Source organism: Erpetoichthys calabaricus, chromosome 10 (genome assembly GCF_900747795.2).
Source record: "Erpetoichthys calabaricus chromosome 10, fErpCal1.3, whole genome shotgun sequence".
NCBI classification, from domain to species: Eukaryota; Metazoa; Chordata; class Cladistia; order Polypteriformes; family Polypteridae; genus Erpetoichthys; species Erpetoichthys calabaricus.
In genome coordinates this window covers 35,486,231-35,500,582 of record NC_041403.2, presented here as the reverse complement: position 1 = coordinate 35,500,582, position 14,352 = coordinate 35,486,231, and the positions used below count along the sequence as shown (strand labels likewise).

The following is a 14,352-nucleotide window of genomic DNA, read 5'->3' as shown; positions in this document are numbered from 1 at the left end:
GGTTCGCGGATTTCTGCGGACAATGGGTCTTTTAATTTCTGGTACATGCTTCCTCAGTTGGTTTGCCCAGTTGATTTCATACAAGGGACGTTATTGGCAGATGGCTGAGAAGCTAGATTGCTTACTTTTCTCTCTCTCTTGCGCTGACTTTCTCTGATCCTGACGTATGGGGATTGAGCAGGGGGGCTGTTCGCACACCTAGACGATATGGACGCTCGTCTAAAAATGCTGAAAGATTATCTTCACGTTGCTATCTTTTGTGCAGCTGCTTCCTGAAATGACATGCTGCACGGTGCTTCGCATACTTAAAAGCTCGAAGAGCACGTATTGATTTTTGACTGAAAAACAAACTCTGTCTCTCTCTATCTCTCTCTCTCTCTCTCTCCCTGCTCCTGACGGAGGGGGTGTGAGCTGCCGCCTTCAACAGCTTTGTGCCGTGGTGCTTCGCATACTTAAAAGCCAAACAGCCCTATTGATTTGTTTGCTAGAGATTGTTTTCTCTATCTATGTGACATTCTGTGCTCCTGACACGCACTCCTTTGAAGAGGAAGATATGTTTGCATTCTTTTAATTGTGAGACAGAACTGTCATCTCTGTCTTGTCATGGAGCACAGTTTAAACTTTTGAAAAAGAGACAAATGTTTGTTTGCAGTGTTTGAATAACGTTCCTGTCTCTCTACAACCTCCTGTGTTTCTGCGCAAATCTGTGACCCAAGCATGACAATATAAAAATAACCATATAAACATATGGTTTCTACTTCGCGGATTTTCTTATTTCGCGGGTGGCTCTGGAACGCAACCCCCCCGCGATGGAGGAGGGATTACTGTATATCTGAAAATATCATTCCACAATTTAACCTATTTTGCTAATAGACATATGAAACTATAAACATCATATTGTCACCCCAGTGGTTTGAATGCAGCAGAAAACGCAAAAGACGCTTTATGAGTCTACTACCATTCTTATGGGAAAGATGCACATGATCCAGATTTCATAACTTCTAAACAGGTAGTTTTCAAAAACTATGGAAAAACTGCCAAGTTAGCAAATAAGTGATTAGGAATCAAAATAAAATCAGTCCATAGACTTTTGTCACCAGTGCTCCATGAATTATTTGCCAAAGCTGTAAAATGCTTCATTATCACAATTTTAATCATTTGGCAAGTACTTTTCCAATCTATGCAATTTGATGTCAATAAAGGCCCCAAATGGACCTGCTACTTACAAAAGTGTGTGTCAAGACAATGGGATTTTATATCATCTTTAATGAAAACAGGACACTATCAGGGCAAATCCAACATACATATAACAATGGCCACAATTTTATCCTGCAGTGAATGCACTGAGATTATAAAGTGGATATTTCAAGCTGATTGTTTAAATCTGTTAAATATAATTGACAGATTATTGAGTAAAACTCAATATTCTGTAGCACCACTGGGTCTTGGCCTGAGAATGACACATTCCTTGGTTGGCCGAGCACATGGCTGAAGGGACAGGGATACTTGGAAAGATCAGCCATATTAGCAGGTCCTGAGAGCATGGATAGCGGGGAAGGGGCTGCAGATGAACCTCAGGAGCACTTCAACCCCATGCATCTCCCTAGGTGAAGAATCAATGGTCCATTTTAGAGACACTAACCACCAGCCTTGTGTAAAATGCTGATTCTATTTCTCCATCTCCTTGCACCTCCAAGTCGCTATATTTGGTGCCAGAAGTGGGAGAAGAACCCATTTCTGACCCTGAGACAGAGGACTGGTTAAACACTAACTCTGGTGGACTCCTCAGCCACACTCAAGAGGGCTCACTTCTGGCTGGGCAGAATGCACCATCTTGTATGCCTTGAATATCCTGGTGGATGAAGCTTGTGTTACACCTTGAGGGTGACAGCTCTGAAAAGAAGGCAGTTTACGGCCTCCTTTCAAACTGAACATTTACATTTTTCAAACATATTTTGAGATGATAAAATTCAATATATTGTAGTGCCCCAGTGTCCTGATCTGTGAGGCACATGTTCCCCAGGTAGCCATTGGCCATATGCATTTTAGAGAGGGCAGGGATACTTGGAGAACCCAGCCATATAAACAGCTCCTGAGATCATGGACAGATTGGAAGAGCAGATACAGCACCTAAGACAGCATTTCAACCATGTGCTGCTGCTGTTTAAGTCCATTGGCTTGGTTGTGTGGCTGCTGGTGAGCCTCAGATGTGGACCCTGGCCTTGGGTTGGCTTATGGAGCAGGGAAAAGTGTGGCATATGGGTTCCCTCTGATCCCAAATTAGCAGAGTGAGGGCAGAGATGGGTGGAGTGCATGTGTGGGTATAAAGGACAAAGGAGCAGGGAGCACATGGCTCCACAGAAGGCCTGAGTGGCACGATGGAGTGTCTCCTGAAGAAGCCAGTTGTCCTTTGTAGGGCCACTCACCACCAGTCTTGCATAAAGTACCGATTCCATTCCTCCATGTCCTCACACCTTCATATTGTTAGAAAATTAAGAGCAGCACAGTAGAGCTACTTGCAAAAAGAAAATTTTGCCTGACAAAATATATTACCGGTGTTTAACTGAATCACTAAATGTGCACGGGTCGACGTTCAAAGTTCAATAAAATGTTTTACTTAGGTCGCCAACTGTAGAAACCTCAACAAAGCACAGCAGATCATTTACTGATATAGCAATTGTGCTTAACTTAAACTAAATTCTTCCTCCCAGAAGAGAAAGAAAAAGGAATGTGGCACTGGTGTCTCACTTTTTTGCACAGTGCAGCCATCCCTGCATCATATCCTTGCCTGAACTTTCAACCACTGATAGAGGTTGTCTCAAAATTACTGGTCTGTTTTTCTCCTTACAGTGTTTAATATGACTGAGAATTTCACAAAATAGAGCTGCTGAACCTATGGTTACAATATACAGTTCATTAACAATAACCACAAGTTAAGTATTTACATTAGAATTTCTTAAGATTATGTCATCCAGTCTGTTACACAGTCCCCGCTATATTTTTTTTGTAATGTACTGAAATCTTTCACTGCCCTGGTCACACCATTAGTTTTTCATATAGTTGGTGACTTACCATTTTAACATGCAATAAGAAAGAAAATTTGTCCATTCTATTAGTTGAATACATCTTTAAAAATACACTTTTATTATAAAAAGAAGACCTTTAAATACAGTGTCATTAAAATATATTTCATATGCTTTTGACTGAGTACAGTTATAGTATAAGATTAGAAAATATAATAAAATAAGTTATTTACCCGATTACTGTACTTGAAGCAGATGGATTGTCCATAAAACTTCTTTTTGTTGCATTTGAAATAGGAACTGTTGGTATGCTTCTTACTGGCTGGACAAGTTCTGTTTGGTGTGACAAAAAGCCACCATTCAATGTACATTTAAAGAAAAGTAGCACAAACAAGTTTCATGTTGCAGAATGTCCTGTTATACGTTATGTAATATTACAGGGCAATGTGGATGTTTGTTTTTAATTCCAGAATTATTTGCCTGGATAGAAATTCACATGTTGTTTTACCCTTTAGTGAACACAGAACTATTCTGTCCCCATTAATTTTTAATTCGTTGAATAAATTATATTAAATATAAAACTTACAAGTAAGTCACTCATACAATTGCAAGTGCTTGATCTGGTATACCAGATGAAATTCTTCTTCCAGTATGGATTTTTAAGAAAACTGTTATACTGACATGCAATAAATAAGTGGAAAACATTCAAATACATTTAAATGTAAACCACAAAAGGTGCAAATCTGTGCAAGCAAACAAAAATGTGATTTTCTGTTGGTGTATTAGCGTCTTAAATGTAATGTGTATGTGAACCGTGTGTAATAAGTGAGCCTGCCTCTTATAGAATTTTATCCACAGTTCCGTGAGGTTCAGCCTGATTGGTGAGTTGATGCATACACGATAAGGAAAAAGCCGTGTCTTGTGATGTGTTTGCTTGGTGGCAGCAGCAGTGTAAGCGAGCAAACATGAAAGAAGCATTTTGACAGATAAGAGGTGAACAATAAATTCATAGTATGTTTAAAAAATAAATATTTAAGTATGAAAGGTTTATATAGTACAAATACATCGTGCCAGTATCTACACCACACTGTCAGAATGTTTAATTAAACTGTGGCATGGACTTTTGGATATAACACTCACACCTACATAAAATGCTAAATCCAATTTACTACTACAAACAATACAGTTTAACGGTTTCTGTTTTCCTTAGCCATAATCCAATGCAACAGATATCCAGCTATGTACCAAACCCATGTAGGTCAAGAAAATATTGAAATAATATATTAAAAAAGCGAAAGAAGAAAAACTGAAGTTTGAGAGATAGTAATCCACTCTTGTTCCAATGTGCATTTTAATTGTATTCCTACAGTAGAGCATTAGATACAAACTGAACAAATGTATGCTGTAGAAGAGCAAAAGCAGAGTTAAACCATTTAATTGTAAACAGTAATTGCTCCATTAACAGCAAGAATTGGTTTCTAATTAAGGAAATGATGGGACTGAAATAGCAGCACTCCAGGACGACGGCTGTCTTATTGTTTCTCTGAGGATTACAGCTTATATTGCCATTTAAACAGGTAAAAAAAATATAATTGAGACAACATAAGTGTTTTGGAAAGAATTCAATATGTATATATAAGATACCACACAACCTATCCTAATTATAATAAATAGTGCTAAGCTACTTTAAAACATGCCTTGTAATAATTATTTTATATACTTACCATCTATTTCTACAACCCGAGGCTGAACGAAAGGTGGCTTCACAACTTCGAACCACCAAAACAACTCTGCCATAAACACTAAGTAGTTGTTCTAGGAAAAAAACAGAACAGAATAACCCTCATTTGGTTTTCAAGAAGATGCTACATTATTCTCAAAAATGTACATTTTATATGCAAAGTAATGAACATTCACAACAAAGAGTCATTATTTATTGAGGAGTCTTCTGTGACCCGGAACTGAATTGAAAATTTAATGTATACAGTATGCATTTATTCAGAAATGTGATCATTAATTGAGAAGCTGAGGAGTGCTAAAGGAGGCAAAACGTGCAATGGTTGTGATTGCCAGTAATATTACATGTATGCTTGTTCCCTCCACAGTCTGGAGTTCATGGACCCTAAAGAACACCAGTGACCAAAGCTTGACCCAAAATACCTGCCTGAAAACTGTTCCATCATTACAAAAGCACCTTCATTCCTCTCCTTTATTCTCCTCACATTGGACATCAACTGTGTTTCACTCTCAGTACAAAAAGTATTGGCAGTGGAGTGCTAAAGCACACATCTCCACAACTTGTAAAACAGATCAATAAATATATAAAATTAATATATAAAAACAAAGATTACTAGACAATTGTTGGGTTCCAAATTTACTTTGCTCAGGATGCTCCTGATTTAAGAAACAGTAATCTAGTTGGTCCACAAGGTGTCCCTGTTGACCTAATAAAAATTAAACACCTATCATTCAAACAAATGTTTAATTATATATTTAGCTTCACATTGTCTTTTGCTTTGGCAGACTACTTTGTTCTTCACATGCTGTGAAATTTACACTATAAGAGAAACAAACATACGCAACATTCCAATCTTGTGTTTCAAACATAAAATTAGAAATCTGGGTCTTTGATTCAGTGTAGCCTCTTGTTAAGTCTTTCCATCTTACACTTTATCAGTCATTTCTACTTCACCTAAATTTTGCAGATCTTTTAGATCTATTTATTACATTTTTCAATTCTTTTAAAGATGCATTACAATAGATTCATGTTAGGATTAAAGAAAAGGCAAAGTAGATGAAAGAATGTTTAGAAAATAGTACAAACCCAACCTGCTTCCAACCACCCTCAGTTATTTCTCTCAGGCAGGTGTGAAGAAGAGTGCTCCCCATGAAGACTGCCTCCTCAGCACAGAAGGCCAAAACCATGTTTACTTTGACCAAATAAGAGCATAAGGGAATGATTTAGAGGCAATTCAGAGAATAGTTGCCGTTAGGATCCCTCACTGCCACAGCTCAAATATCCACTTATTTACCACATGTGAGACAGACAACAGCTGTTTCAAAGGCATAAAGACAAGGCACCTGTCTAGTTAAGTATTTACTTGTTTCAGGAGAGTAAACATTAGCAATGAAGTCAAATATGGAGTCAGACAAAAGCATGAACATAACACAAAATGAGAAAAACCCTGCCAAGGTTGACCTAAGCATATGTATGTACCAAAAACCTTTGGTGCTAGTTGTCATATACATTTCATGATCAAAAAAACAGCTGAACCCAGAAGCTGGGGTCTAATTTGCATGAAACATGACAAACAGAATAAGAAACCCTTGGGAGAGAACTGATTCTAATTTCAGAGAAAATGTATAATTTATTGGTCCAGAACTAGGATACACATGTGGGTTAATAATATGCTGTAAGAGGTGGTTGGTGATACAGGTAGCTGTGCATCATGGTGTGGAGTCACATTGGTAGCAAAAGCTGTCCTGTTGGCCTATTTACCCAAACACTGTGCAACTGCTCCTCCAGGAGAAATTCTAAACAGGTCTGGGGAGATGGCTAGCTACCAAGGATTTTGCTGTCACACAGGTACTCCTTGGGAGTACTGGCCATGTATAGTCTAAAATGATCTACTTGGGAAATGACACCAAGATGACAGAAAAAGGCCAAGTTATGGCCAATAGGATCTTCTTAACCTTTTTCAATGCTGTTAAACTGCCCATAAGTATTGATGCTCCACACACTAATTTGAAAATATTATTAAAAGTGCAACACTATATTCTTTAGATTTATAGTTGGTGTCCTGAATCCATTTCTGAAATTGAAATTTCTCTACCACAAACCAATTCCAGATGATTTTGGATTCAGTGAAAACACTCTTTTGAAAAATAATTTTTAAATTAGCTTTGTTAGTTTTATAGCACAATGCTCTGAACATTATTTGAATTATATTTTGAGCTGAATGATAGAAGTCTTCTTTGTTCTTTACATTAGTTTTGAAGGAAACAACACAAAAGCAAGTATTTGTAACACATTTTTTGCTCTCAATCAGTATTTTGACTCTCTTCTTATTTCTTCAGAATAACCAGGAATTTATATTTAGAAGGTTAGAAAGATACACTTTTGTTGTCCAGAAGAGAGTAAGAGGTTTTTTAAATTTTTTTTTTACAGAAATACAGTACATGAGGTGGTGTTGATCCATCCACTGTATTGACCAAGTTACAGGTAAGCAAACGGTAAAATAGTACATTAGAAGCATGTGTTAACATTTTAGGAGGAACTAGTTGAGGACCTTGTATCTTCCTACATAGTACTCATGTGCAACTTGTCTTTAAAAATACAGGACATTTCCTACACTTTAATTTTTTTTTGCTGAAAAACACGGGGAGTATTTCCTCCATAACATCGTTTAAATGAAGAGTCATTATAGCGGAAAGTGGAGGGAGTCGATGTTAGCAGACATCTCATTCCACTGTGAAACACCTTTAGAGGGTTATAAGTAGAAAAAAAACTACCAGATGACTACTTTTTTAAGTAATAATTATATTTAAAACAATTATATTTGTAATTTATTATTGTATCAAGACTAAATAATTAATTTTGAACACATGCATTTTCTCTAAAACAAAGTTTTTTCATTTTAAACCTTAATTTGTGAAGAACTTGATGTGAGTAATTCTGTTGCCAGATTTGTATTCCAATCTATGAAGAACACCTACAATTTTTTGATAACAGTGAAATCATTTTTTTGTAGACCAGTGTACAGTACTTGCATTACTAGTATTAAATACATGTGAGCATAATTATTAAAGAATAATTATAATTTTGTGATTGAAGAATCACAATGTCCTAAACCTGTTTTGAAGACAAAATTACACAAGTTATTCATTACTTTCTATTTAAGGGGGAAATACTCGGTAATGAATAAAGGCAGATCCTGTGAAGGGAGCAAGACAGACTGTGTCAGACTTAGAAGAAGGTGTACAAATGACCTCCTCTGATATGTTTTTAAACTGTTTGATTTTAAGTCCTGCATTCTGAACAATGACTTCATTAAATCTAATAATAAGTACCAGAAGAAAACATTTGAAAGTATCTGAAGTGAACTAATTCACCTTGGGGAAAGAAATGCATGAAAAAATGTAGCAAATTGCATGATTAAAAACATGTTTATGTATCAAATTTAACTACAAAAATTACTTGTAACCTATCCATTCAACCATCAAATGTATAAATCATTATTATTTTCTCTCACTATGGAAATAATCACGTCAGTAAGAAAAGTGCAAATTCTTCAAGTCTGTTCCCACTGTATGTAACATTTGGCCCTGTTAGTTACTGGAAAGATAAATTTCTTTGGAAACTGCAGTCTTTTAAATATGAATGGAAAGTCAGTTAGAATAATAGGCACCCAGGGAATAAAAACATTTTGTCCAGCAGCATTTCCACTTACCACAGTTGACTCCCATCACAGAGTTTTAATTAACAATCTTGTGTCATTACAAAGTATTAAGAGTTATATTCTGAAGATATACTCGTAATAGGTGGTTCTGGTTTCAATTGAATTGAACATTGTGGTAAACCTAAAATATCCAAGGAGCTCAAAAACTGTGAAGGGTTATCAACGAAAGTGGCAGTCAATTTATTATCTCTTAAAACCACAGCAGTTTTACAGGATCAGTTTCGACTGGTGCTTTTCATTAGCATTACTCTGTTTAACAACTTATGTCTACTACAGTATGTTGTTTTACCCTTACTCTATGGTTAGTGTTTCCAAGACTAGCAACAAATACATTTCATTGTACTGTAAGTTATAGTGAAACTAATTTGAAGAGATCTGAATTAAAATGTCATATAGAACTTACATTTTAAACACAATAACGTTAAAATAAAGCAATATGAGAAGCAAATAGGTTCTTTAAGTTGTAAAGCACATTTATTTATATTTAAATATTGAGGATACCAGATACATATTTTAAGAAATAAACTTAAAATACAAGGCTTCATTAGTTCATTGCTCTACTTCTTTTTGAAATGAAATGCAAAGCACTGTGCAAAATATTCCTAAATACAATCATACAGTTTTAAAACAGTCTTTACTAGTCTGTGAGCTACTGATATTACACACATAGAGTAAAATTTATTAATCAAAAATGAAAAAGTTTGCCTTTTTTATGAATCAAGAATTATTAATGCAAGGCTTGGAATTCAACTTTATGTTAAATAGTATGTTCATTTACTATTATTTTAATATAAAGAAATCTACAAGGAAAACAACTTAATTTCAAAATTGAATTTCTATTTCCAAAAATGAATGAAAATTCAAATAAGCAAACAAACCAACAAATCATTATTAACACCCAGTTGAACTATACTGTAAGTGTTAAACAATCCTCCAATATATTTATAATTCTGATGAGATGAGCTTATATTACTGGAAATGTGCCACAATTTAATAGAAAAAAGGTTCCTGGGAAACCAGATGACATTTCACTGAACCAGAGTAAAACATATTTTTTTGAGTTTAGATATGGAAGAGAACATTGCCTCACACCTGTTTGAACTTGATAATATTTTAGTTAAAACAAGATCTGATCCTATGAAATGACAACTGACATTCCATAATGCCCCAGGTCATATTAATTTGCCATACAGTTTACAGCAAATATTTACAACTACGATTATCAAAACTGGCTTGTTCACAATGTTTCAAGTGAATCAGAGGTGGGATTTTGTCCTGCCACATTGAGGTTCTTTTCTTCAACTATAAGGATGCACTGCTTATGTACTTTAACCTCATTATATGTGGTAGGAGATAAAATTTAAGGGACAGCCAGCCTGCTAGTTAGACTAAAATTGCACCACTAAGTGGTGGCTTATAAGTTACTTGCCCTAAAACACACCACTGTTTATTTTCTGTACATGATACACTTCCATGACTTAATGGTACACTTCAGTGATTCAAAGATTTTATTTCCCCATTTAGAATTAGGATTTAACTTTGTAAGGCATCATGAATAACAAAAGCATATAGAAGAGAAAATATATTAAAGGGCAATACATAAAGCAAAATTATGTTATATAAAACAGAACAAAATATAAACTGCATAAAAAAGCAAATCAATAATAATAGCTAAATTAAAAATCTGCTCAAATAAAAACACTTAAATATTGATTTAAATATGTCTAAAGACTTTACCTGTCTAATGTTGATCAGGAGTCAATCCCAAAGTTTCGGAGCAAAATGACTGAAAGCGTGAGCTCAAGAAGTTTGTTAGGAACATACAAGTTTGTCAAGATGGAGAAATACAAAGATAACTGATCAGGCAGTGCCTTGAAGGTTAAATGTCATATTTTGAAGTGATTTTTTTTTTTTTGAAAGGGACCCAATACAAATTACATAAAATCGGTGTAATACTGAATTTTCATCTTGTGCATGTCAAGAGACAAGAGACAGCTGAGTTCTGATCCATTTGCAGAATATACATGAATCGCTTTGGCAGACCACTATATAGGACATATTACAGTAATCCAAGCAAGAATGCATGAAAGCGTTAATTAAAAAGTTATCACCAGTAAAATTGCAAAAGGTGTAAATTTGTGACATGTCTTTTGTATGGAACTATGAAGATTTACAGGTGGCTTTTATGTGTGCAACAAGAATCAAATGTTGCAAATTAAATTTCAAATGGATGAATTGAAGTTGAGGTCATTGTTTCCTTAGATTAGAGAAAACTACATTTTATTTTTTTTAGTAATGTTTAAAGTAAAATGATAATAGTCATTACTTTTACAGCATGCAAGTACTGTGTATTTCACCTTAATGTTTTAAATTGTGCACACATTTATAAAAATGAATTTAATTAAAAAACCTGCTTCTGTTAGATTCACACCTATCTAAACTCTGGATAAGCAAATGCAGTGTTACAGTGAAATGCTTTCTAATAAAGTAGTAGTTTGACAACCTCCCTTTAGTATCTCTTCATTTTACCTAAATAAATAAACTACAGGAATATTTTGTGTTGATAAAAATGTAATCCATTCATCACGTCTCAAACTGATTTTATAATTATGACGTCCGAACAGGCAGAAACTGACCTTGGATGGGGTCTCATTGCACAGCTGGCTAATGGCCAATTTAGACTCACTACTTACCCAGTACATCAGAAAAACCCACCCAAACACAGAGAGAGCAAACATATTACAAATAGTCCATTGCCAGAAGCTGTGAGGCAGTCTCATCATCTTCTGTGCCAACTAACATGTGCTTCACTAAATTCAATTTACCAGCTTCCAAAGTAAAGCACTTTCCCCAAAAGGCATACACAACATTACAAAATTTTCCATCAGTGCAGCAATTAAAATCCAACGACCTTTAACAGATCAACTCTTAAATATTCAAAGTAAAAGGTTTACAATTCAAAAACATACTGACATTGGGACATGCCAGGGCTTTGTTTTATATGAAACACAGAATACAAAAACAACAATAGAAAACTTAGAACAATATACACAATTTACTTTACAAAAATACTATTTCTTTATAATTTATTTAAATGAATTAATACTTGACCTTCAACAACCATCTAAGTGAATTCAATTACTTGGTACAGTGCCTTTCATAAACCTATTAGACCAAAAGAAATTAACAAATGTTTCCGTAGAATAAAGCAAGCTGTCACACAAGAATAGCTATAATGGCAACAAAGATGCAGACAATATAATCCACATCTAGTAGAGCACTAAGAAAAAAAACACTCACAAATAAGGAATCATTAAATAATTACTTCAGCCATCAAACTATAAAAACACAACAGCGGCAACAAATTAAGTAAATGACACACTGATACACTGAGGCATTTTAGTCAATAATTGTATCTTCAGCTTAGATTATTAAAATGTGTTACCTTTATTCATTATGGTGGTTTTTGTTCTTATACTTCACTTTGAGTCTGAGCAGACAAAAAGTGAACAGACGATACTCTGAAAGCTTAATATAAATCTTCACTCCATCTGTCAGTCTGACTGCCTAGCCAACCATCACTTATTCATACACACCCATACCCACTGACTAAACTGCCACTCTATTATGGCTAAAAAGAATGAGAAACCAAGCTCAAGGCAATCTTAATAAAGAAATTATACAGTGCATTCATACAGAAGAAAAGACATTCAAAATGCAGAACTTGTCAAAAAATTATATTGCCAATTAAAATGAAGCTGGCCTTAAGAAGTTAATCCTTCAATGACACAGAAGCAGGGATGATTAAATTGTAGACCCTTTGAATATAGAGAAAAGCAAGACCATTAAGACTTTTTAACATTAAGATAATATATACAGACTTTTTAACATTAAGATGATATATACATCACATTTAAGCCCAAGCTGTCTAACAAAAAGACTGTTACAATTATACTTTTCTACACTATATGAAGAAGCTTGTATGTGAGATCTTCCTTCTTGTTGCATTTCTATTGCATGCTCTTTGCAGAGGACTAGAAACTGGCTACAATAAACCTAAAACTGCAGCTGTGTTGTTGACATAACTAAATTATATGTGTCTCAACAGTTCAGCAACCCTGTTATCATGAAGTCTGGAGGCCCATAATTAAAATAGAAAATTAAAGCCATGTGTATGAAAAAAGATTTCATACAATCTTCATGTTTCAGCAAGTGCGGCTGGTTTGATTCTTATGTATGTGTATAAATACAAACAAAAAGACACGGACTGGAGTTAGTTCGAGTGTGGGCTTTCAGTCTCCCTTTAATATTTTGCAGGCAAGGTCTCAGAAACTGGTATAAAGCCAAACTTCATTAAATAAATGTAGAAGGTAGCCATGAACAGAATTCACTCTAGCTCCATAAGCACAAAGCATTCAATTAGTCAACTTAAGATTTTTTAATCGAGCACATCTGTCTCATTTAAAATTGTCCAAAATGTTTCCAAAGATCCAACCCGCAAACATTGCACTCGAGCTCCAGCTTCACAAGGCCACATATTTTGGGCATGTACCACATTAACATAATTCTGGACAAACGGCTATCAGACAGCCTTGGTGTCACAATCCCTCCTAACCCACTAACAGCTGTGTTTGGTGGACTCCCAGATGGGCTTAAAGTGGAGAAGGACAAACGAACTGTAGTTGCCTTTACTTCACCATTGGCACGTAGACTTATCTTGCTCAACTGGAAGAATCCTAGCCCACCTCTGTTAGGTCAGTGGGTAACTGATGTTATATACTATTTGAAATTGGAAAATATTTAATTCTCAGAGGATCTGTTCAAAACTTTTTTAAAACTTGGCAGGATCTAATCAATAATATTTTAGAGTAAGCACTTATATTGGAGAAAAAGACTCCTTTCTCGCTTTACTACTCCGAAAAGGTTTACTCTGGCTGTAGGCCCTTCTCTCTTTCTCATGGGTGAGGGTTGAATTGAATTTAGTTTTGTTAAATTTGACTTCATTGTATGGAATGTTATATGCTTTAAATAAATTCAATAAAAGTTCAAAAATAAATAAATAAATAAATGTACCCTGACATAGGTTTTAAGATTTGCCACTTGCACTCTGCTCCTCACATATAACCATTTGTTGACAATCACAAGTAAATCCTTACATTAAGACCTCTCAAGTTGATTTTAAACACTGACATTCTACACAAATATTGTTTACCGAATTCCATTCATCCATCTTCCTAATCCACTTACCTGGGGTAGGCTCATGAGGCAGCAGAAGCCTCTCCTTGCAATTACAGGGCACAAAGCAGGAACACCACCTGAACAGGGTGCCAGTCCATCGCAGGGCAAACAGACACATATGCATACTAGAGCCAGTTTAACAATTACAATTCATCTAAACTGCATGACTTTGAATAGCCTTTGAAGAGTGGGAGGAACAACCATGCTGTGAACCCCGGTTCTCCTTACTGTGAAGCAGCACCACTACCACTGCACCACTGTGCAGCCCAAATTCTATTCAGTGCAATTTAATTTCATCTTATAAAATGCATTTATAAAATCAGCACATGAAAATGTTTAAAGGGATAAACAATATTCTGAAATCCTAGAGATCGTTACTAGTTACCTTGATTAAAAAAAAAGGTACTAAAGCTGTATTTATTAGCGATGCCAGAATTAAAATATGGCAATGTAACTTTAACAGTCTGTATTTGAAATCAATAGTTCCAGAGAATTAAGATCATCTTCAATGCAACTGTATTTAATAATTTTACCAAAAAAGGTGTTAGCATTAACAAAAAAATAAGAGTCTGCTAGCAATTGAAATGTCTTTTTTTCCTAGCAGGCACTTAAGTAATTTTCACTGTCCATTC

The 14,352-nt window shown here is 35.1% G+C and overlaps 1 protein-coding gene across 7 annotated transcripts in view; it reads right to left on the bottom strand.

The window, feature by feature from the left end:
* Positions 1 to 14,352, bottom strand: part of camsap2a (calmodulin regulated spectrin-associated protein family, member 2a) — a 194,246-nt gene that overhangs the window by 44,375 nt on the left and 135,519 nt on the right. For all 7 annotated transcript variants that reach the window (XM_028811061.2, XM_028811064.2, XM_028811059.2 and 4 more), the window contains 2 exons: positions 4,748 to 4,838; positions 3,257 to 3,356 (listed from right to left, as the gene is read on the bottom strand). In XM_028811061.2, the coding sequence (XP_028666894.1) occupies positions 3,257 to 3,356; positions 4,748 to 4,838 (191 nt within the window). The remainder of the gene's footprint in view (positions 1 to 3,256; positions 3,357 to 4,747; positions 4,839 to 14,352) is intronic.